Source organism: Macrotis lagotis, chromosome 2 (assembly GCF_037893015.1).
Source record: "Macrotis lagotis isolate mMagLag1 chromosome 2, bilby.v1.9.chrom.fasta, whole genome shotgun sequence".
In the NCBI taxonomy this organism is placed as follows: Eukaryota; Metazoa; Chordata; class Mammalia; order Peramelemorphia; family Peramelidae; genus Macrotis; species Macrotis lagotis.
The window spans coordinates 253,874,274-253,898,015 of NC_133659.1; the positions used below are offsets into that span (position 1 = coordinate 253,874,274).

General features: G+C 44.2%; 1 protein-coding gene across 4 annotated transcripts; it reads right to left on the bottom strand.

Annotated features, from left to right (window-relative positions):
- Positions 1 to 1,772: 1,772 nt before the first annotated feature.
- Positions 1,773 to 12,475, bottom strand: MFSD5 (major facilitator superfamily domain containing 5). 4 transcript variants are annotated; one of them, XR_012476110.1, is made up of 3 exons: positions 12,157 to 12,260; positions 7,137 to 11,922; positions 1,773 to 1,995 (listed from the first exon to the last, which is right to left on the bottom strand). XR_012476110.1 is itself a non-coding variant. In XM_074225806.1 (2 exons), the coding sequence occupies exon 2, from the start codon at positions 11,902 to 11,904 to the stop codon at positions 10,552 to 10,554; it is 1,353 nt and encodes a 450-aa protein (XP_074081907.1). In that variant the 5' UTR covers positions 11,905 to 11,922; positions 12,375 to 12,475; the 3' UTR covers positions 6,536 to 10,551. The 4 variants fall into 4 exon arrangements, 2 of the variants coding, with proteins under 2 accessions (XP_074081907.1, XP_074081906.1); XR_012476111.1 differs by lacking the exon at positions 1,773 to 1,995 and having other exon boundaries at positions 6,539 to 7,221; positions 8,209 to 11,922; XM_074225806.1 differs by lacking the exons at positions 1,773 to 1,995; positions 12,157 to 12,260 and adding an exon at positions 12,375 to 12,475 and having other exon boundaries at positions 6,536 to 11,922.
- Positions 12,476 to 23,742: the final 11,267 nt, after the last annotated feature.

Sequence of the window (23,742 nt, forward strand, 5' to 3'; positions counted from 1 at the left end):
TGATTAGACCCAGTTCTAGAAATGCTAGCAGTTGCAGTAAGATGAGGAAGAAGGTAAGACATGAAGCAAAAAGGAAATAAACATTTCTATTTGCTGGTAACATTTTGATTTACTTAGAAAATCCTAAGGACAGCTAGATAGAGGAGTAGACTATCAAGCGCTGACCTTGGAGTCAGGAAGACTTATGTTCAAATCCAGCTTCAGATATTTACTAGCTGTGGGACCCTAGATAACCTTTAACTGCTTCAATTTCTTCAACTGTAAAATGAGGATTGTTGTGAGATTCAAATGAGATAAGAGCTTATTCCCTTTCCCCTCTGTTCTAAGGAAACAACAAGGAAACTCACTGAGATAATTAATAACTTCAGTAAAATTATAGCCTAAAAAAGAAATATACAAAAAATCAATAGCACTTTTAAATCGTACTAACAAAATTCAAGAAGCAATAAGATAAAAAAAAGAAGCAATAAGATAAAGGAATTCTCATTCAGAACAACGACTGCATATGTAAAATATTTATGTAATGTACCAAAGCACACTGAATACTTATATAAATTTATAAAAGATTTCTTGTAGAAATAGAGAATAACTCAAATAATTGGGATATTCAGTGCTCATGAATATGCTATGCTAATATAAGAAAAATTACAATATTACCAAACTTGATTTATATTATCTATGTATATACACACATATAATTTATGTATAAATTATGATTATATAAATTATAAATACATAAATAATTTATATGATATATTTTATAATTATATAAAATATAAAAATATATTGTATGCATATATATGCACATATGTGTGTGTGTGTGTGTGTATATATATATATATATATATATATTTATTTATATTTATATATTTATATACAAAATTACCAAAGGGATACTTTCTGGGCTAAACCAAATAATAATAAATTCAAGATGAAAATTGATAAGGATGGGGGTGGCTAGAGCACCAGCCCTGGAGTCAGGAGTACTTGAATTCAAATCCGGTCTCAGACACTTAATAATCACCTAGCCGTGTGGCCTTGGGCAAGCCACTTAACCCCATTTGCCTTGCAAAAAAATAAAAAAAAACCCTAAAAAAAAAAGAAAATTGATAAGAATGAAAGAATCAGTACTTCCAGATCTCAAGATATATTATAGAGTAGCTATTACCAAAACTTTTTGGTACTGGTTATAAAAAAGAAAAGGAGATCAATGAAGCAAATTAAAAAGGGAAGAATCAAAAATATCTTAACTAAATAATCCAATGTTAGATAAATCCCTCCCCCCAAATAGCTTTCTAGTTCACAAGAATTAATAGAAAGCATTTTTTTTTTTAGGTTTTTTTGCAAGGCAAATGGGGTTAAGTGGCTTGCCCAAGGCCACACGGCTAGGTGATTATTAAGCGTCTGAGACCAGATTTGAACACAGGTACTCCTGACTCCAAGGCCGGTGCTTTATCCACTATGCCACCTAGCCACCCTAGAAAGCATTCTATAGGAAATTAAGTTTAGAGCAATATCTTGCGCTATGTACCATGATAAATTTAACTTGACATGAACATAAATGATCATATAACAAAAATACAAAAGAACCAGATGAGATATCTTTCACAGAAACTTTCAAATAAGAAATAGAGAGAATTATAAAAAATAAATCTCATTACATGAAATTGAAGTTTTTGCACAAATAAAATTGATGCAAGTAGGATAAGAAGAGAAGCAGGTAGAAAAAATATTTATCAATGGTGTGTGTGTGTGTGTGTGTGTGTGTGTGTGTGTGTATACATATGATATAGGTAAAGTGATTTTGGCTGGTATGAGGCAGAGGGATTAGGACTACATACTTACATCTGAAAGGGATGTTAGAGGTCATCAAGTCTAACCTGGTATTACAGATCAAGAACTGAGAGGTTAAGTGACTTACCCAGTGTCACACCATTACTTGTTTCTAAAGCAGGATTCAATTAGACTCATTCTGCTTAGTCTCACAAGTTAGATCTAACAAGACATAACAAGAGGGAAATTATACAGGAATATATTTAGGCTTAATGTAAAGAAACATTTCCTAATCTGTTAGGGCTAGGGGGAGAATTCTTAACAAAACAAGAGATTAGAGGTGATCATAAAAGATAGAACAGGTAATTTTCAATATCTAAAGTGACTTGTTCAAGGTCACACAGCTAGGCAATTAAGTGTCTGAGGCCATATTTTGAGTTCAGGTCCTCCTGACTCCAGGGCCAGTGCTCTAACCACTGCAGCAGCTAGCCACTCCCAATATCTAAAATTTTAAAGCTTTTGCACAAACAAATCAATGGAAATAGGAAGAGAAAGAAAGGAGTTGATTGGGGGGGGGGGGAATCTTTGCATCAAATATTTTGGAGAAGAGTCTGATATTCAAGATATATAGAGAACTAACTAAAATATGTATAAATGACATGTAAAATATGAATCTCATAGGATCATAGATTTGGAGGTAGAAGGGGCCTGATTTTATAGCTAAGTAAACCATTTAACCTTAGAACTTAACTGACCTTCCCAGGGTTATACAGGTATTCAGTTTTAAGGTAAGACTTGAACTCAAATCTTCCTAATTCCAAATCCAACATATCCATGCTACCTCTCTAACAGCCTACTGAGACAGAAGAAATGCAAACTATTAACAATTACATTGGGGTGGCTAGGTGGTGCAGTGGATAAAGCACTGGCCCTGGAGTCAGGAGGACCTGAACTCAAAATATGGCCTCAGACATTTAATAATTACCTAGCCATGTGGCCTTGGGCAAGCCACTTAACCCCGTTTGCCCTGGCAAAAAAAACCCTAAAAAAAACAAAAAAAAACAAGTCTTATAAAAAAAAATTACATGGAAGTCTGAATCATTAACAATTTTTTTTAGCTTTTTTTTTTTTTTAGTTTTTGTGAGGCAATGGGGTTAAGCGGCTTGCCCAAGACCACACGGCTAGGTGATTATTAAGTGTCTGAGACTGCATTTGAACTCAGGTACTCCTGACTCCAGAGCTAGTGCTCTTTCCACTGTGCCACCTAGCTGCCCCTCTGAATCACTAATAATAAGAGAAATACAATTGAAAACTATTCTGAGAATTCATTGACAAAGACAATGAAAGATGGAAATAATAAATATTGGAAGCACTGTGGAAAGACAGGTACATAATAGAGTACACTTTCATGAAATTATGGAATTAGTTTGATTCTGAAGTAATTTAAAATAGTGACAAAAATTGCTCCTAAAATGTTCCTATTCTTTGACCTAAAAATAAAAACAATGATAAAAGCTGTCAAAAAGTAGAATGGACTTCCTCCAGAGTAAATGTTTTCTATCTTTGGTGAAATTGGAAGCTGGCTAGACATTTGCTGGAGATAGGGATCCTAATTCCAGTATAGTTCTGGGCTAAATCGCCTTTAAGATTCATTCCAATTCTGAAACTACGTGATTTTTTATTTTTGCAGAGCACAAAGTATGCAATTATCATGATCATTTATAGAAGTTTTCAAGGAAGTAACAAGGTGTATTAGGAAGAATCTACCTGTTTTGGATATGACCTTGGACTCTGTGTCTATTTCCGACATTGTCAAATGAGCAGAATAATCCCACCTCTTTTAACCTTCCACAGTGGCTGTGAGGATCAGAGGATTTATTGCTAGAAGGTGGCTTACCTAAATATCATTTAACCATCATTTGATAGGTAAATGAAGTCCAGAAAGGTCAGGTGATTTTCCCTAGAGTGGCACAAATTAAAAAAAAATCGTCTGAATTTGATGGCATATCTTTTGCCTTAAAATCCAATAGTTTTTGTTTTGTTTTGTTTTTGTTAGGTTTTTGCAAGGCAAACAGGGTTAAGTGGCTTGCCCAAGGCCACATGGCTAGGTAATTATTAAGTGTCTGAGACTGGATTTGAACCCAGGTACTCCTGACTCCAGGACTGGTGCTTTATCCACTGAACCACCTAGCCACCCCAAAATCCAATAGTTTTTTTAAAGTGTTTTAGAAGTACTGTAAAATACCATAATTATTTGAAATACTCTTGAAAAATAAAAATGACAAAGATCTGATCTCAATTATAATTTAGACCATGTTACACCTCTCTGAGCCTATTTTAGGCCTCCCTGAGCTGGGTAAGTAAGAAAACCAAGAAAAGGCTTCAAAATACTTTATAGATAAGTAGTAAAAGATATCAACTCTGTTTTGAAGAAGCAGTCCAAATGATCAACATTAGAATGAAAAAATACTCTAAATCACTACTATGCCAAATCATTAAAATAACTCTGATATTCCATTTCTCAGCTAGCAAATAGACAAAAATGATTATTTCAGTAAATTTAAAGGGTAAGGTAACTATCAATATATTATTGGTGGAATTGTAAAGTGGTTCAACATATCTCTTTATTTATTTATTTTTCTTTTGCAGGGCAATGGGGTTAAGTGATTTGCCCAAGGTCATACAGTTAAATGTTAAGTGTCTGAAGCTACATTTGAACTCAGGTCCTCTTGACTCCATGTGTTCTATCCACTGTGCCACCTAGCTGCCCCTTCAACCTTCCTAGAAAACAATTTTTGAGAAAAGTGACTAAACAGCTAGTCAACAACCTAATAATCCATCTATTGGCCATATATCCCAAAGGAGATCAAATTATACTAAGGAAAAAAAAGCATTAGATAATCTAATATTAATTATACTAGTCTTTGTGGTAACCAAAAACTAGAAAAATGGGATCCCATCAATTGGGCTACAGATGATCGAATTGTGGTATATGAATTGAATGGAATATTAATATATCATAAAAGGTATGATAAACATAAGAAATCTAGAGAATGAATGACTGAAAAGGCATAGAGTAAGGTGTAGTGTACTATATACTGTATATTATACCAAGTGTTAGAGATACAAATGGAAAAATCAATACAACCTCTGTCTTCAAAGAGCTTCCATTCCATCAAATATGGCCTCAGAAACTTAATAATTACCTAGCTATGTGACCTTGAGCAAGTCATTTTAACCCCATTGCCTTGCCCCAACCCCAAAAAAGTTTCCACTCCAAAAGGGAAGGACAACATTCACAGGGGAGTCAAGAAGGGGGTGTTTTGCCTAGGAAAACTACAAGGATAGGGACAGGAATCATAGGGCAGTTGCTTGATACATCCTTTTGAAGAATTGCATTTTTAATATAGGGAAAGCTAGATGGTACAGTGGATATACTGTACAGTGCATATACTCTTCCTGAGTTCAAATCTGGCCTCAGTCATTTACTAGTTTTGTGACCCTGAGAAAGCCACTTAGCTCCGTTTCCCTCAATTCTTTATTTGAAAACTGATCTGGAGAAGGTAATGGCAAATCACTCTAGTTTGTAAAGAAAACTTCAAATGTAATCACCAAAAATCTGAAACAACTGGACAAAATTATTAATTTGATTATTATTCTTAGAGGTATAGAGTTGGAGGTGGCATGGAAGAGGGGTTATGTAGAGTAAATGGCAAGAAAATGTCCTAGGAGAAGGCATATTTTCCAGGGTTCTGACAAGATGTATTGAATGTTCATCAATGTTTCCCAGGTCTCAGTTTGACTAGGCAACATCCATTCAGTGATTAAGGCTAGGTAAGAAATGAGGTGAAGAATAGTCTCTTTTATCTAATCAAAAAAATTATAATAATCTGGAAGGGGAAGATCCTCAGGGTTTCTGACCCAAAATAGCAATAATTGCTATTTATATTTGCTCTGAACCATCAGGCCCAGAGACCTGTAAGTAGTTCAAGCTTCCCACTTTGGACCCAACTGACCAGTTTCAGTTGAGCCATTGGGCTTCTTCCTTCTTCCTTTCTTCTCTCCTTTTCCTCTGACCACATAGGATATCCTATCCTTACTTGTGAGTGCTCTGCCCAAAGGAATATAAATTTTTATCACTGAAACCTCATAAGAGATCTTGGAGTTTACTAACTAGATTTCTTTTTTAAGGACCTTGCCTTAAACCCAAATCACTCTGACACTCGTTGATTGGACAACAGTAGGTTCCAGGCTAATTTGTTCATAATGGTAAGTTCAATGTGTGAAGGGAGAGGAAATGAAAGGCTCCCCAAATTGCCAAAGCGAGTAATATTATGAAATATCAGATTTTTGTAAAATCTATTTTAACAATGGAGAGAAGAAAGTAGAAAAAAACTTGAAAATTGGTCAAACCTTATAGACTGGAATATGATCAGAAAACCCAGATTTCCTGAGGTCCTAAAGTCTTCTTTATAGAACAAATGATGTTTCTACCAAGATAGCTGAAAGTTTCAAGTCAGATAGTTTCCTGTCCATTTGGAAAGCCTAAAAACCAAGAGACTCAAAATTGGGCATATCAGTTCTTTGGGAATGTAAGCAATTTTAAACAATGTGTTGATTTGTTTTGCTTGACCATACTTATTATAAGGCAGAGTTTTATTGAGTAGGAGGAGATGGTCTTTGGAAGTGAAAGAAATGTTTGAAAAAAAAGAAAGAAAAGGCAAAAAAGAAATAAAAGAAAATAGAGGGATGTAAACATTCCAGTAAAATGACTTCCTTTAAAGACATGAACTGTTTTATTTTTGCTTTTTTTAATCACCAAAGGCCTGTTGAACATTTTCAAGTAGATATCTGGTGACACCTCAAACTCAATGCAACAACTTCCCATGCTCTGAATTTTTCCATTATTGCTGAGGGCACCACCATCTTATTCAGGTACACAACTTGATTATTCAGGTTCAGGTCATAATTCTTCATTTTCCCTCAACCTATACAACTAAGTTGCCAAATCTTGTTATTTCTATCTTTAAACATCTATTGTATACTCATCTTCACTCACATAGCTACAACCCTAGTCTAGGTCCTCATTGCTTATCAGGAAAATTGAAATAGATGCCTAATTGGTCTCTCTGTACAGACAGGACAGATAGAAGATGATGTTGGGGGAGAAGGCTAGAGAGATTAGGAAATGTTTCAAGCAAGTGAAAGGGCTAAATCTTGAAGGATGCCAAGAGATGAAGGAGTAATTAATATATTCCAGGGATGGGATACAGATAGATATATTTTGTCAATGTCCATATATGCATGTATTCCCCACCTGAAGCAGTCATCTTTGTACCATTTTCACCTGCACAGTGACTTACACATTGGAGGATCAGAGAATTGTAGATCTGGTCTGGAGGAAACTGAGAGGCCATCTAGTCCAACCTGTTCACTTCACAGATTTAGCTGAAAGTAGGAGGGAAAGGCCCAAGGTCATTAGGGGTGAAGCAGCAATGCCTCTTTTTCATTAATAAAGCAATATCAGTTTCTGATGTTTAAGTATTTGATGATACCAAGGACATCTGATATGGAAAACTTTCTTTTCTGTTTCTTCCGTGACTATTAATGCTTATTGGTGGTATTGATAGAAATAGCAGAGCTTCTTCTCCACTCTGGGGATTTGATGGGCAATTCAGTTCTTAGGACATTGGGGAGCAAAGCTGGTAGAAGCTTAAAACTCTACTTTTGGTTCCCATGAAGGATTTGGTATTTTGGGGGTCCATCAGGTAATAGAAATGCATTAGAATATCAACTCCAGGGGCAGCTAGGTGGCACAGTGAATAGAGTGCTGGTCCTGGAGTCAGGAGGACCTGAGTTCAAATACAACCTCAGACACTTAATACCTAGCTGTGTAGCCTTGGGGAAGCCACTTAACCCCAGGGTCTTGAAAAAAAATAGAACATCAACTCCAGTGATGTCATTAATTAAATTTGAAAGAAGGACCCAATTTCAACTAGGATAATACTCTTAAATCATTTCATTGAAGAAGTCTCCTCTTAATCCAGGTGTTTCATAGGAGAGAAAAAGGAAAAGGTTGGGGATCAGTAGTGGTATATTCTGCCTTTAGCCTCAGGGAAAATCACTATTACTTGGCTCTCTCCAGAGTTAGTTGGCATGTAGGTGGGGATGGGGGAGTGGAAGTGTTCCCATTGGCTTTAATGGGAGGGAACCATTACCCCCTCCCCACAGCCCCACCCTCTGGAAATCCTGCATTCTTTTGGCACCAACTGATACTATCTTTATTCACAAGCCAATACTTGTAGGACTGAAGCCTGGAATGCCTTGGAGTTCCTTGTCTAGGCAGTAGCCCAGTACTAAGGGAAGGTCTATTCTCCCTTTTCCAGGATATTTAGCACTCTTCTCCACCCCTCAAAGTCCCCAAGAGTACACTACCTGGAGACTTTGCAGCTTCCTTCCCCACTCCCTGGCCTCAGCTGGAAGGCCAGCTCTAAGCTCCACCCAGGCGTTGGTGGGAAGAGTGTCGGTGGGCAGATAAGATCTCAGGTGGGGCAGGGAGTGGTTCCACTGGGACTAGAAGAGCTGGCATTCCCACCACAGCCTTCTTGGTGGCTCACTCTGAAAGGGTGGGGAACAGTCAGGTACAGACAAGAGGACACCAGACTCTTGATCTTCTTAGCCTCCATTCCTGGGAATGAACTTGGTAAATGGATTCTCCTTAAAGGGAGTTTCTTAAGGAGGGCAACAAAGATGGCAAGGTTCAATCGATCAATCACTCAACATTTATTAATGCTAGGCACTGCACTAAGAGCTATGGATACTAAAAAAGGACAAAAGGCAGTTCCTACCCTCAAGGAGTTTACAATCTAAGAGGGCAGACCACAGGTAAACAAATATTTACAAAGCAAGTTATATATAAGATAAATAGCAAAAGAAGTATTAAGAATTAAAGAATGGGGGCAGCTAGGTGGTGCAGTGGATAGAGCACCAGCCCTGGAATCAGGAGGACCTGAGTTCAAATCCGACCTCAAACACTTAATTGCCTACCTGTATGACCTTGGGCAAGTCACTTAGCCCCATTGCCTTAAATTTAAAAAAAAAATTAAGGAATCAAGGATTAAGAAGAATGAAATTAAGAGGGGATAAGGAAGGTTTGATATAGAAGGTGGGATTTTAGGTGAGTCTTAAAGGTCAGTGGAAGACGGGTGGCCTCCAGGATGCAGAAGGGGAAGGAGTTTGTCACAGTGGCGTATTAACAAAATTGTTGCCTCTACTTCCATTCCATCTCTTCTAAATCCTTCGTAATCTGACTTCACTCAACTGAAACTGCTCTTTTCAAAGTTATCAAAGATCTTTTAATTGCCAAATCTAATGGCTTATTTTTATCCTTCTTGACCTCTGTATACCTTTAACATCAGTTACTGCCTTCTCCCGTAAGCTCCCTGCATTCTAGAAAGATCCTATAGCTCCCATAATTCATCATCCATTTTGATCATCATCCAATTTAATTACTGATGTTAAATTTCAGTTATTTTAATTTACATTTATTTTATCACTTTTCTCCTGGACTGCCATATCTTTCCCCACTCCAATCCATTCTCTAAACAACTGCAAAAATGATTTTCCTATATTGAAGGTCTGACCCCAACATTCCCTACTCAATAAACTGCAATGAATAAAACAATAGGATAAAATAGAAATTCCTGTCATTGAGAGTCCTTCACTCCTTTCTTTCCTGTCTTTCTACTTGTTTGTTCCCCTACACAAGGTCTCCAGTTCTGCCACTTGGGGTTCTTCATGCAAGATAGTTTCTTTTATTTCTGTCTTTCTTATTAGCTGTCCCCCAACCCTGGAACAGAATCCCTTTGCGCTCTCTTGAAATCCCTCATTTCCTTCAAGTCTGCAAATTTTACAGCAAGTCTTTCCTGAACCTGTCAAGTAACTAGTGCCCTCTCTTCCAAAACTATCTTCTATTCATTCTGAATGAACTTATAAACATATTGTCTCCCCAGTAAGAACAATTTCACTTTTATCTTTCATTTCTGGTACAAAACCAATGCTTACTATATAGGAGGGGTTTAATCCATGCTTACTGATTGAATGTTAGATTGTAGATAACACCCAATAGAGCCCTCAGCCTCTAAGAAACATAACCTACTTGGTGTCCTGGAATCCTGGAAGCCTGCCTTGATCCTCTAAACTTCAGATATGGGCTTGACTTGACAGTGAGGGAGATTAACTTCAAGCAGATGGAAAGGTGAAGGACCCTAAGGGAATTCTTGACCTCACTGATTTGTTCTTTAGAGTCATTAAGCAGTGTTTTTCCCCCTTCAGGACCTGGGGAGATTCTACTGCCCTGTGTCTGGATTAGCCTCCTACAAGAAAATCTATATTTACCAATCACTATTAAGATTGGATAGGCTAGAAGGGAGGGTAAGAAAACTCAAATCAACATTCAGCTCAAAGAGTTTATTTTAAAACAGGTTCTTTTTGTCTTGATGAGAAGGAATACAGGGGCCCTTTTCAGCACTCTGATTTTCAAGTCTATTTCACCCCTCTACTCCTCCCTTGCCAAGAGCATTTGGCAGGGAAAGTCATCCCAATACAACCCATGCTGCCAAAGAGATGACAATTCAGGGGCAAAAGTGATATATATATATATATATATATATATATACACACACACACATATATATATATACATATACACACACACAGACACACACATACACCCCCTGGGGGTGGGATTCAAGAGTTCAGGCTGTCCCCAGATCTGGGTCAGAGTTCAGGGGCATAAGGCTCCCCAGCAGGTGGTGGCACCCTCAGCTCAGCATCATGCCTCACAACGGTAAAAAGGCCCACCACAGCGAGGAGGGCCATGACCATGACAGCGGAACAGATACTGAACATGTTCTGAGTTCCTGTTTTTCGATCACTGTCATGAAGGACCAGGAGCCCTAAGCAGGCCAGCAGGTGCAAGGGGACCCGGAACCAGTTAAGTACTCCTGCCTGTTCCATCTCAGGGATGACTTTTCTTCGCAGAAAGCTCATACTGGGAAAGTACAAACCACAGGCCAGCTCTATGAGCAGGAAGGCAACAAAGGACTCCACTGGGCTCTCTTGGCCTGGACTAGTGGAAAAAGACAACATGAAGAGGGAAAAGACCACGATGAGGACAGCTAGGGAAAGCAAGTGCATGGGCTGGAGGTGATACCTCTTGGAGGTAGCTATCCGATATAGGGAAGAGCCTAGCAGGCTGGCGGACATAAAACTGGAGAAGACGATGCCTAGTGGTGCTCCGTGAGGATCTAAGACAGGTGTCCAGAGGAAGATAAAGATGAACACAACACTTTCAAACAGGGCTTGAATGGTCCCTAGCAGCAGCACCCGGCGGTCTGACAGGAGGCATCGAAGACCCCCTCCGCAGGTCCTCAAGAAGGCTCGCTGCCGGTCATAGTTCTCTCCCCAGTTACAGAGGGCCAAGATGCCAGCCAGAGCTAGGAGAGGGATGGCAGCCACAAAAGGAGCTACGGGTCCAAGCCCTAGCCAGCTGGCCACCACTTCAGCTGCCACACCGGCCGCGACGGCCAGCGCGTGGTTCCAAAAAGCAGCACGGGCAAAGGTGGCCGGGATCCACTCGGGTGGGAAATCGTGCCGCGCAACATGTTCGTGGATGTACCATGACTCGAAAGCTGAAAAGAGCAGGGCCGTGGAGAGCCCCCCTAAAGCCCGGCCCACGAGGAGGATGAAGTAGTCCTGGGAGAGCTTGGTCAAGCAGCACAGGGAGTAGGTGAGGGAGAAGAGGACGCAAGACTTCTTCCGGCCCAGCCAGTCCACCAGGGAGGAGGCCACCAGGCCGAAGAGGACGGTGGAGGCCAAGCCGCAGACGTAGAGGATGGCGATCTGGCTCTCCAAGAAGTGGTAGTGTTGGTAGAGCTTATAGAGGTAGGGGGCCTGGAGCCAGTCCGCCGCCAGGGCCAGGAAGTAGACCTGGTAGAAGTCGAGCTGGAAGCGGAGGAAGGAAGGGTTGCAGCAGGCCCTGCTGGGCGGCTTGGCCCGGCATCCCGACAGCTCCAGCCCCAGGCAGGCGGCCAGCAGCAGGGCCAGGGCGAGGGAGGCCGGCAGCAGCATGGCGGGCCCCGGGCGGACCTAGGGAAGAGGCGCGGAGGTAAGGGGCGGGCCCCCTGGGCCCGGGCCGCAGGGGCCAGTCCGGCGGCTGCCCCGGCTCTGGGGATGCTTGGAGGCGGGGGTGGGGGTGGGGCGCGTCGGGCCCCGTCCCCGAGCCCCGGGGCTCCGCGGGGCGGCTGCTCTCCCGGGCAGGCCCACGGCCGCCTCCCTCCCCCCCCCCCCCCGCGAGCGCGGCGCTCCCGCCCCGGCTCTCACCTGCGGCCGCGGTCTGCGGGGACGCTGCGGCGGCGTCCGGCTCCCACCCGCCCCTCGCTCCGCTTCCGGGAGCCCGGCTGGCCTGAGGCCGGCGTGGGCCCCGCCATGACAGCCCCGTCACGTGACGAGGCCCCGCTCCGGGGGCGGGGCCTCCGCCCTCCCCCCGCCCTCCTTCCTTCCTGCCCTCGGCTCCCCTGGGCCCCACCCCTGGCACGCACCCGGGCGCCGGACGGGAGGGCGGCGGGGGGCCCGGGCTCGCCTGGGCCGGGCCGAGCGGCTGCCTCTGCTCCCTGCGGGCCCCGAGGCGGAGAGGCCGAAACGCTGCATCCTCGAGGCCGGAGACCTGGGTCGGAGAGAGCCCGGGCTTGGCCGCCGCCTTCCCCCCGCCCCCTCCCTGGCCCTCTCCGCCGCTCCTCCCCTTCTCCCCTTCCCTTCCTCCTCCTCCCTTTCCTTCCTCCTTCTTCCCTCTCCCTCCCCCTCCTCCTCCTTCCTCATCTTCCCTCACTCCTAACTCTTCCTTCCTCCTTCCCTCCCCCTCCCCCTCCTCCTCCTTCCTCCTTCCTCATCTTCCCTCACTCCTAACTCTTCCTTCCTCCTTCCCCCCCCCTCCCCTTCCCCCTCCTTCCTCATCTTCCCTCACTCCTAACTCTTCCTTCCTCCTTCCCTCCCCCTCCCCCTCCTCCTCCTTCCTCCTTCCTCATCTTCCCTCACTCCTAACTCTTCCTTCCTCCTTCCCCCCCTCCCCTTCCCCCTCCTTCCTCATCTTCCCTCACTCCTAACTCTTCCTTCCTCCTTCCCTCCTTCCCTCTCCCTCCCCTTCCCCCTCCTTCCTCATCTTCCCTCACTCCTAACTCTTCCTTCCTCCTTCCTCCTTCCCTCCCCCTCCCCTTCCCCCTCCTTCCTCATCTTCCCTCACTCCTAACTCTTCCTTCCTCCTCCTTCCCTCCCCCTCCCCTTCCTCCTCCTTCCTCCTTCCTCATCTTCCCTCACTCCTAACTCTTCCTTCCTCCTTCCCTCCCCCTCCCCCCTCCTCCTCCTTCCTCCTTCCTTATCTTCCCTCACTCCTAACTCTTCCTTCCTCCTTCCCTCCCCCTCCCCTTCCCCCTCCTTCCTCATCTTCCCTCACTCCTAACTCTTCCTTCCTCCTTCCCTCCCCCTCCCCCTCCTTCCTCCTTCCTCATCTTCCCTCACTCCTAACTCTTCCTTCCTCCTTCCCTCCCCCTCCCCTTCCCCCTCCTTCCTCATCTTCCCTCACTCCTAACTCTTCCTTCCTCCTTCCCTCCCCCTCCCCTTCCCCCCTCCTTCCTCATCTTCCCTCACTCCTAACTCTTCCTTCCTCCTCGTCCCTCCCCCCTTCCCCTCCTCCTCCCCTTCCCCCTCCCCTCCCCTTCCTCCTCCTTCCTCCTTCCTCATCTTCCCTCACTCCTAACTCTTCCTTTCCCCCCCCCCACCCCAGATAAGCCTTTTAGGTTTACAAAGCACCTTACCTCGGTCCCCAGGAGCTGGTGCTGGGCTTGGAGGCAGAAAAGATCCTCGCCAAGTCCCTTAAATTGTTCTCAGCCTCAGTGTTCCCTTCTGTAAAATGGGAGCAACTCTTCCAGAGGATTCTTTTGAAGATCAGGTGCAATAATAATAGGTGCTGGCTCTTATATATGGCTAGCTTGACACAGCAAATATTGTTGTGTCATTTAATCCTCACCCCAATTCTGATAGGTAGCTGACACCCAAACAATCCTATCTGGCCCAGATCCACATAATATTAAATAATACCTGACATTAATATAATTGTTACATTGTTAATAGATTGTTTCTTAAGGTTTGCAAAACACTTTGCAAAGTTCATCCTTTTCATAAGCCTGGGAGGTCATGGGTCTCCCTTTATTCCAGCCATTCTATGGACTCCAACCCCTAACTTTGGCCAGTATGGCCTTGAGTGGATGATGACACTTCCACTGTCTGGGCCTCCTTGTGTGTAAAATGAGGGCCTAGGCTCAGAGGAGCTCCATGAATCCAGAAAGTGTGATTTTTGATCTCTTCCTTGAAGTAAGAAGAGTCCAAGACCAGGCTGGACCTGCCTTCAGTTCCATGAGTCTTAGGATATGCTTCTTATCTAAGTGGTCCTTCATGGAGTTGGAAGGGACATTGGACATCAACTAATACGACCTTTCCCTAATTTTGCATACAAGAAAATTGAAATTCAGTTCAAAGAACTCTGGAATCTGAAGCCTTACATTCAAATCTCATTTCACACTTATCTGTGTGACCTTAAGCAAGTCATCTAAATTCCCTAGATTTCAGTTTCTTCCTCTCTAAAATGAAGGGATTGGATGGAATTATCTCTAAGGTGACAAGTTTATGACTGAGTTACCCAAGATTACCTTAGAATTTGAATTCAGAAACAACTAAATCCACAGTGCTTGCCCCCACCCCCCCCACCCCCACATGTACCACATTATACCACAGCTGGAGAAAGTAGGAATGGTCCAGACAGTTGAGATACTTGTCAATTGAAATTCATCTATCTTCACTTTATATTCTAGTCAAGTGCACCATGATTCCTCTTGAACAGACCTCCATTTAAAGGTGAGTTTGCAGATGGAGAGCATGGCAGTTGAGGTTAAATGTAGAGTCAGGAGAGACCATAATCCATCTGAGCCTCAGTTTTCTCATCTATAAAATAAGAATAAAATAATAGTATCTTATATACCAACTGAAATAGTGCCTTAAAAACTTTTCAAAACTTAAAAATTTTATCTTAAATGTCTGTTATAAGATTTCTCTACAACAGTAAAAAACTAGAATTCTTTTTTTAGGTTTTGGTTTTTTGTTTTTTGCAAGGAAATGGGGTTAAGTGACTAGCCCAAGGCCACACAGCTAGGTAATTATTAAGTGTCTGAGGTCGGATTTGAACTCAAGTACTCCTGACTCCAGGGCCAGTGCTCTATCCACTGTGCCACTTAGCTGCCCCCAAAACTAGAATTTCTAACCCAAGAGGCCTCAAGCTTCTTCATCTCTAGCATCTTACTGATCCTTTCATCATCTGAGAAATAGAAAGTGATAACTTTCCTCATTTTTCAGCTGAAAAGACAAGTCCAGAGGAATGTAGTGATGTCCCCAAGGCTATCCCACCTAGATATTCTTGTATTACCTTATATTACCTCCCCTCAACTCAATAAGACTTTTCTTTCTTTTGAGTTTTTTCCCTTTTATGTAATGGGATCATGCTGCATGGAAATAGAAGAGGAGGTACTCTGAATCTTTCTTTTCCCCCAAAGAAGGAGAGAGTTTTGGTCTTTATTCTGAAATGGTATATTATTCAAACCACCTGTCAGATGGGGGGAGGGGGAGAATAGGCAAAATTACCTCTGTAATAATTATCTGGGCCGCTAGGTGGCTCAATGGATAGAGTACTGGACCTGGAGTCAGGGAGACCTGAGTTCAAATGTAACCTCAGACACTAGTTGTGTGACCCTGAGCAAGTCATTTAACCCAGTTTGCCTCAGTTTCTTCATCTATAAAATGAACTGGAGAAGGAAATGTCAAACTACTTCATACCTTTGCCAAGAAAGCCCCAATGGGATCATGAAGAATCAGACAGAACTGAACAGCAACAAATAATCTGTATTATTTTTGTTTATTATTGATCCATTCATACTGTAACCATTCCTTGGGGTCTTGCTGGCTTCCTAGAGTTATGATTGTACCATGGTTAGGAGGAAACCCCAAGGCTCTACAAATGAACTAGTCTAATCAAAGAGATTGGAGGGGGATAAAGACACAGCCTCATACCTCCAAACTCCCCTCACTATTCCTCTCTTTGTTATGTATCTGAGATAGAAAAAAAAGTTATATTTCACTTTGTAGAGTACAAGAAGTTGGAATGAGACTCAGGGGTCCTGGCTCCTTAACTAAGGGAGAATTCTGATTACTGTTTTGACCATTCCTCTTCCTTCCCCTCAGTGGAAGATTTCAGAGATAGGCATGGGACAAACAGAGGAGACCTTAGGATCCTGGCAGAACAGGACACAGTTATGGTATTGAAGTCAGATGCAGAACCCAAGGAGAAAGACAAAAGGGGAAAACCAGGCAGAAGACAGATAAGAGAGAAAAAGATGGAGGGGATGATAGAGGCCAAACCAAAAAACCAAAGGCAGAAAGGAAAATAAAAAGAGAACACACAGAACAAAGGCAAGATCTGGAAGAAAGCAAAAATAGAGATGAAGATAGGGATGGTGAGATAAAGAGGGTAAATACAGGGGAGATGGGTGACTGAGATGGTGAAAAGGGAAAAAACCAAAATATAGAACAGGAGAGGAAATCAAGAAAAAGGAAGTGAAATAGAGTTAGCCTGGTGGATGGAGAAAGACAGAAAGATGGAAAGAACAGAGTGTCATATAGATTGAGTGAGAGGCAGAATGACAAAGGGAAAATACACTGAGGGAAAGACTGTGAGATGGAGATGAAGAGTCACAGTGCCTGGGAGGGAAGGGGAGATATATACACAATGACCCAGAGACATTTTGGGAGAGAAACAGAGTGAGGAGAGAGGACTCTTGACTACTGCCCCTCCAGAAGTATTAGACATTAGATCTTGTCTCATTTTTGGGAAAGATATTCACCTTCTCCTAGGGCAGAGGATTTAGTTAGAGAGAGGGTAATTGGAAGCAAGTAGACTGGGGAAAATGAAGTGGAAAGCAGTGCTGCAAGTCTGAGTCACATGATGCTCTCCTCTCCTGGATTTCCACTCTCAGCTTAGTCCAACTGGACAAGAATATCCCTTTTGAGATTACCAAGAGTGTGAGAGAGAGTAAGGGATTAAGGTCATGGGATTTGGGAGATCCCCAGAGACACCAAAATTGATTGATTGATTGATTGATTGGCATCAGGGAGGAGATCCCATGACATGTAAGTGAATTGGATTTAAGTGAGAGAGTGCCATACAAAGTCACCAACTTCACTTTCTCATCTGGAGTCATCTGAATCCAGTGGTCAGATATGGATCAGGATGAATGGAGAGGGCCCTGGATGCAATGGAAGATTTTTAAAGCCAGAGATTTCCCAGGGCATACTTTGATGGAGACAACTGCCATCCAGTGATTTAGGTTAGGTTAGAGGGAGATGAGGAAAAAGAGACCAAGAATGGAAATATTTAGATAGAGAGATAATCAGAAAGGCAAAAAGATAATAATAGTATAGACTATCATAATACCAAATCAGTATTGATTAGAGAAATGCAAATTAAAACAACTCTGAGTACCACCTTACACCTATCAGATTGACTAAGTTGACAAAAAAGGAAAATGATCAATGTTGGAGTGGATGTGGAAGAACTGAGTCACTAATTCCTGTTGGTGGAGTTGTGAACTGATACAACCATTCTGAACAACAATTTGGAACTACATCCAAAGGGCAATAAAACTGTACATACCCTTTGATCTAGCAATACCACTCTAGCTCTATATCCCAGAGAGCTTTAAAAACCCTTATGGACAAAAATATTTATAGCAACTCTTTTCATGGTGGCAAAGAATTAGAAAAGGGGTAATCAATTGACTGAACAAGTTATGGTATGTGAATGTTGTACTGTAAGAAGTCAAGAGGAGGGCAGCTAGGTGGCACAGTGGACAGAGCCCTGGAGTCAGGAGGACCTGAGTTCAAATTCAGCCTCAGACACTTAATAATTACCTAGTTATGTGACTTTAGGCAAGTCACTTAACCCCATTGCCTTGAAAACTTAAAAGAAAAGAAAAAGAAATCAAGAGAAGTCAGACTTTAGAAGCTTGGAAAGTCTTGCATAGACTGATACTGAGAGAAGAAACAGGAGAACACTATACATTAATGGCAACTGTGAGATGAATTGACTATGTTGGACACAACTCCTTTCAGCAGTTCAATAATCAAGGTCAATCCTAAGAGACCTGTTATGGAAAATTACATTCACATCCAGGAAAACAAAACACACCAAAAAACAAAACAAAACAACCCAAACTGGAGTCTGAATTCAGAGCAAATCACATTATTTTCACTTTTAAAAATTTCTTTTGTTTTTTTCTTTTTCTCCTATTTTTTCCCCCTTAATTCTAATCCCTCTTTCATGACATGCCTAATACAGAAATATGTTCCACATGATTGTACATGTTCATCTTAGACCAGATTGCTCGCTGCCATGGAGGGGAGTTGAAGATCACTGTTTACACCTCTTTTTCCAAACCTAGAAGATGAATTAATTTGAACACTAGAGGATCAAGGTTCTAGTTGCTTCTTGAGGGCTCTTAGACATTTGGGTAGGAGTGAGTGGGGTGAAGTATAAACAAAGGATCCTCCAATTCTTTTAAATGATGACATTGCTCTTACCTGTGTTAATTGAAGAGAAGGCTTCCAGTAAGAGATGCAAAGAAGATTCTCACCCTGAGACTAGTACAGGTGAGAAAGTTCATTCACCTGGGGAAAGAATGTTTACAGCCCCTTCAAGTCACAAATGATGAAGTTCTTCTCATGGCAACGAGAATGGGAGTGGAGACTACTTTTCCACTGGGTCTAACTTCAGAAGGGATAAATCTTTCCCTTGAAGGAACCCATAGTCCTTGGGTTGTTCCCAGTTGGTTCCATGGAGGAATCAGCCACTTTCTCTGTCCTTCCTGATAGGAGCTGCAGCCTAGACCACCCTGGGTTGAGGGGATTCCAGGAAGGGAGCCTTAGAGAGGGAGCATCAGCAGTTGTAGTGGGAAGAATTTTGGAAGAAAGACAAACTCCACAAGGGAACAAAATGGAGCCTAAGCCTTTGAACAACGACCCCCAAAGGACTGGAGACCCTTGCAGCAACAGCTGCAACAGCTGGCAGTGGGGCTGGGACCCTGAACATAGCAGCTGCAGCTGTTGCCATAGCAACAATAGGAGCATGGACAAGTTCCCTGGGTCCTGGAGGGAGGACAGGTGGGGCCAGGGGTGGGATGGGAACAGGTAGAGAGGTGACTAGGGCAGGGAGGATGGAGACAGGCAGGGCAAAGACTGCAGAAGTCAGGGCAAGAGGAGGGTAAACAAGCAGGGCAGCAGGTGTGGAAACAGGCTAAGGATAGATAGGCACAGGATGGGCAAAGAAGATGGGGGCAGGCAGGACAGAGACAGGCAGAAGGACAGGAAGGGCAGGGACAGACAAAGAGAGGGGAGGGAGAACAAGGACAGGCAGGTGGACAGAAGGTAGAGGGACAGGAAGAAGGGAGACAGTGAGCAGGAGAAGTGGGGGACTGTCTGGGCAGAGCCTTCTTGCCCTGAGGTCCCAAGCGAAGTCCCAGAGAGAAGTCCATCTAGCAGCAGAAGCAGCAGAATAGGGGTGCTGCAGGGGGGGGAGGGGAGTGATAAAGCTGGAAAGGAGGGTGGGACAGGATTAGTCCTGAGCCAAGCTGAGCTGAGCTGATCCTGAGTAGAACAACTCCACCCATCTCTTCACCCCCAGTCAGTCCTTCCCCCTAACCCCTAACCTATCTCTAGGTTAATCTTACCTCTCTCTCTCTCTCTCTCTCTCTCTCTCTCTCTCTCTCTCTCTCTCTCTCTCTCTCCCATTTCATCCCTAATTCTAGACAGAAGAAAGTTGCAGGGAAAGGGGCCTGGACAGAGGGAAACTAAGCAGCTGCTCCCCTCAAAACTCTCAGACACTTGGGGATCCTGGAAGAGTAGCTCCTTCCAAGTTCCCTCCCTCCCTACTAGAAAGGCAGGGTTATGGACATGGCACTCCCTTGGTGACTTTGAGAAGGAAATAAATCTGAAGGAGAAAATCAAGAATTGGAAACTGGATACTGGTAGGTCTTGACCCTGTTGGAGATTGAGGAAGACCTCACTGAAACCAAAGGAAGGTTCAGGGAGTGGGGGAAGGGAAAAGGGGAGCAAGATGCCGGAATTCTGGGAGTTTCCAAAGTGGGGAAGTCCCAGGGTGTGGGGTGAAGGTGCTACAATGGCCTCACCCAGCACTCTGGCCTTGGGGGATGTAGGGCATAGGGAAAAAAATGGGTCACAGCAACTTTGGGAGTTAACCCCATTCTTTCCATAGGATTCTCAGGTTCTACAGCACTGGAGTTAGCAGAAAGTTCTGCCTCAGGAGGAACAGTGGAAAAATCTCTGGATCAGGATTAGAAGACTTGGGGCTCCGATCTTTCCATTTAATCATTGTGACCTTGGATCATACCTTGTTGTGTGACCTTCGACAAGCTTATTGCTTTGACCCAGGAGTGAGCTATGGGCTAGATCATCTCTAGGGATTCTTTCAGTTCAAACATTTCAGAACATTTAGTGATTCCCCTTTAAAAATCCTTCAGCGAAGCCCCCTCTCCTCTCTCTAGAGAGACCCTAGTGTCCTGAGACTGAAGTGACTGCTCTCTGGTGGACAGAAGAGGGATAGGCTGATTCCCCACCCCTCCCCAGTATGAAAAGGACTGCTTCCCTGACTTTCTGGCTTCCTTATCCTCCTTAGTCGTGGAGAGAAGGGAGTAAGCACTTATTTAGTGCCTACTGTGTGCCAGGGACATCACTGAGTGCTTTTTACAAATTTCTCATTTGAGCTCACTATAACCCATTGAAGTAGGTGCTAGGGTTGAATAATAGCTTTGTAATCCATAGTAAAAATTAAGTTGTTTCAGTAGGCTCTGGGGGACTCAAACCCTTCCCCCTACTGAAGGGGACTTAGATGTGATAAAACAGAAGACACACGCCTATAGGAGCATATCCAGGACACACATTTTTCAGGTAAAGACATAGTTGTACACCCTCACTGAAGGTGCAGCATGTAAAAGACAGGTTGGGACTCATCTAACTTTGGGTGAGGCAGGCTCTGAGAAAAGAGATTTTTTGGCTTGATAGGAGTTCCAGCTGGACAGGAGATGACCTGATGCAAAGGGGAATTGAAAGCTAGAAGTTAGTAATCCTGTTATTTCATTCCATACCAGGGTACTCCACAGTTTCCCCCTCTGGACCCCTGTTTTTCTTTCCTGTCTCTTGGGAAGTGGAGTAGGAGGTAGAAAAAAATTTAAATCAGATCAGGGTCAAGGAGAGGACCCAGGCATCCAAGTCTTCTGACCTTTTGCTCTGGCCACCAGAGGGTGCTCACTACCCCCTTTGGAGTGTAAAATTGAACTAGGGATTGGGGAACAGGGAGGTAAACACCCCTCTCCACTAGATACCTCTGGCCTTGAGCTATGGGAACCAGATGAGGTACCTCTTGTATATAGGTCCCTATAGTAACCAGATGAGAAAGATGCTCTAGTCTAAGGTAGCATGGGATAGGTGTAGGAACTAGACCAACAAATAAACATTTATTTAGCATCTACTATGTGGTAGGCACTACCAGACTAAGTGCTAAGGATACAAAGAAAGCCATTGACCAATTCCTGCTTTCAAGGAGTTCATAGTCTAGTGAACTGGGAAGAGAGGAAGCGTAAGTGATGTTATCACAAGACATCTCCAAGTATTTGTGACAAACATGGATGTACCTCCTGGCAGTGGGGGGGAGGTGGCAGGAGGAAGATCAGAAAAGTTGGCAAAGGGTGAACAAGGAGGGGGTAGGTCTGACCCAAGCCTTGGTGCTGAGAGCAGACTGGGGAGGCAGGGCTATGTTATACAAAACATGTTTTCCTCTAACACTTCCCTGGTGTTCTTTCCCCTATGGGCACTTCTGTGCCCTAATGATTCCCTCAGATGCCCTGGCACAGTTTCAGCCTTATGTGCATCTCCCCATTCCCCCAAGCTGTCAACTGCCTTCACCTCTACCAAGGGAGTACTGTGAAGGTCCTGAATGGAGAGTGTTTCAGTAATGCCGGCCAAATGGCACAGGCTGAGGAGCTGAGGTGTTCTTGGGGGAGTCCGTGTGGTGCTCTAAGGTGCTCTGGGTCTCAGACACATTGCTTTCCAGGTGGTCATTTATTTTTTCCCTTTTTTCTTCGATTATAAGCCTCCTAGTCCTATTCTTTCCTCCTCCTCCTCCTCCCCTCCTCCTCCTCACTGTCCAAGGTCTAGGGTTCCCTTTTTTTGCCCTTGAGATAGGAGGCAATTTTTTGCTTTCTATGGTAAAGAAAGATCGGATGATTTGAACACCTAGACTCTTCCCTTTTCTCCACACTCAGGATGGGAGTAACTTAATTCTGGAGAGCCAGAACAAAAGGCTAGTATTAAATTGAGGGAGCCAGGGGGTCCCCATAACGTCATTATATTAGATTGCATTATTGGCCAATAAGTTTATCATGACCTCAAGTAGAGGGACTAGCATGAAAGGAGTGTTGGGGGATGGGGGGGGCTGACAGAGAATTGTATCATTCGGGGTCCCTCATTAATTCTCTCTGGTAAATAGCGGAGCCGATGAACCAGGAATTCTGACTTCCAACCTCCTTGGACCCATAGGGGTGAAAGGCAGCTCTCTCCCCCATCCTTGTCTTCCAGACCCTAACTTGGCTCTCTGTTTGTTTTGACATCAGGCCAGCGTTATACAGACCCCCGTTGTTGGGCACTCCCAAGCAGGGTGGGAGTGGGGCGAGTAAATGTATTCCTTGAGAGCAGGGTTTTCGTAGCAGGGGGCCGCTCAGACTGTCTAGGGATAGAGAGGACCCGTAAATCTGGAGGCTCCGAACGGTGCACACATTCTCTGTTGTTGCCTCAGGACTGACTCCTTTAGCTTCCCCCCCCCCCACCCCGCACCAACCCGGGCGTTTGTCCCTTCCCCTTTCTCTCCCATCGCAGTCTTCCCGTTCTCGCTCCCCTTCTCTTAGATCAATGCTTGTTCTGCCTCACGGTTCCTCCTGGTAAGGGGAAGGGAGGACTTGTGTTTCTCTGGTGCTGAGCTGGCCTGAGGGTGATGCGTAAGGAAGGGATCCTGGGATGTGGGGCCTGGGTTTGTGTGGGGATGCCCGGGAAAAGGAAGGGAAAGGTAACGGTGTCCCCGCCCGGCTCAGAACAGGAGCCTCATTCACTGCAAACCAAGTACAGATGTGCCAGGGAAGCGGATCTAGACCGCTTTTCCAAACCGCAGCTGGGTCCCGCCCTTCTGTTCTCCGCCCCCTCCCCAAAATACACTGGGCAGAAAGAGTTAATTGTGTAGAGAAGCCCTCCTCCCTAGGACATTCACGGGGGCTCCACCATCTCTCTCCCTAGCCAGGACGCCTAGGTCCAACTTCTCTGACAGCCCCTCCCCTCTCCAGCGTGGCTCCCGGAGTAACCGAGTAATGTCAACAGCAGCCGTGGCCGCTCCGGGGACTGGGCCCCAGGAGTACTGATTCCTAGCTCCTCCCCACCCCATGGACCCAGAGAAGCCTTAGTTAGCCTAGCCTCCAGTGTCTCCTTCTCCCGAGACGGAGAAGGAGCCCCTCTCCTTCACATTACTCCAGCAATCTCTAACAGCCCAAGAACTAAGAATCAAGGAGTGGATCCGAAATGGAAAATGTGATGGTACCCAGGAGTCCCTAGTCCCCGGCTCTCCAAAGTCTCCTACTGAGTACATATAGGGCCCTAGAGAGTAATTAGTGGAAGAGGGAATAAATTCCTTTGGGCAGCGTCCCCCAAACCAGTTTCCACAACCATTCAGTGAAGCCTCCTCTTTTCCATCCCGCC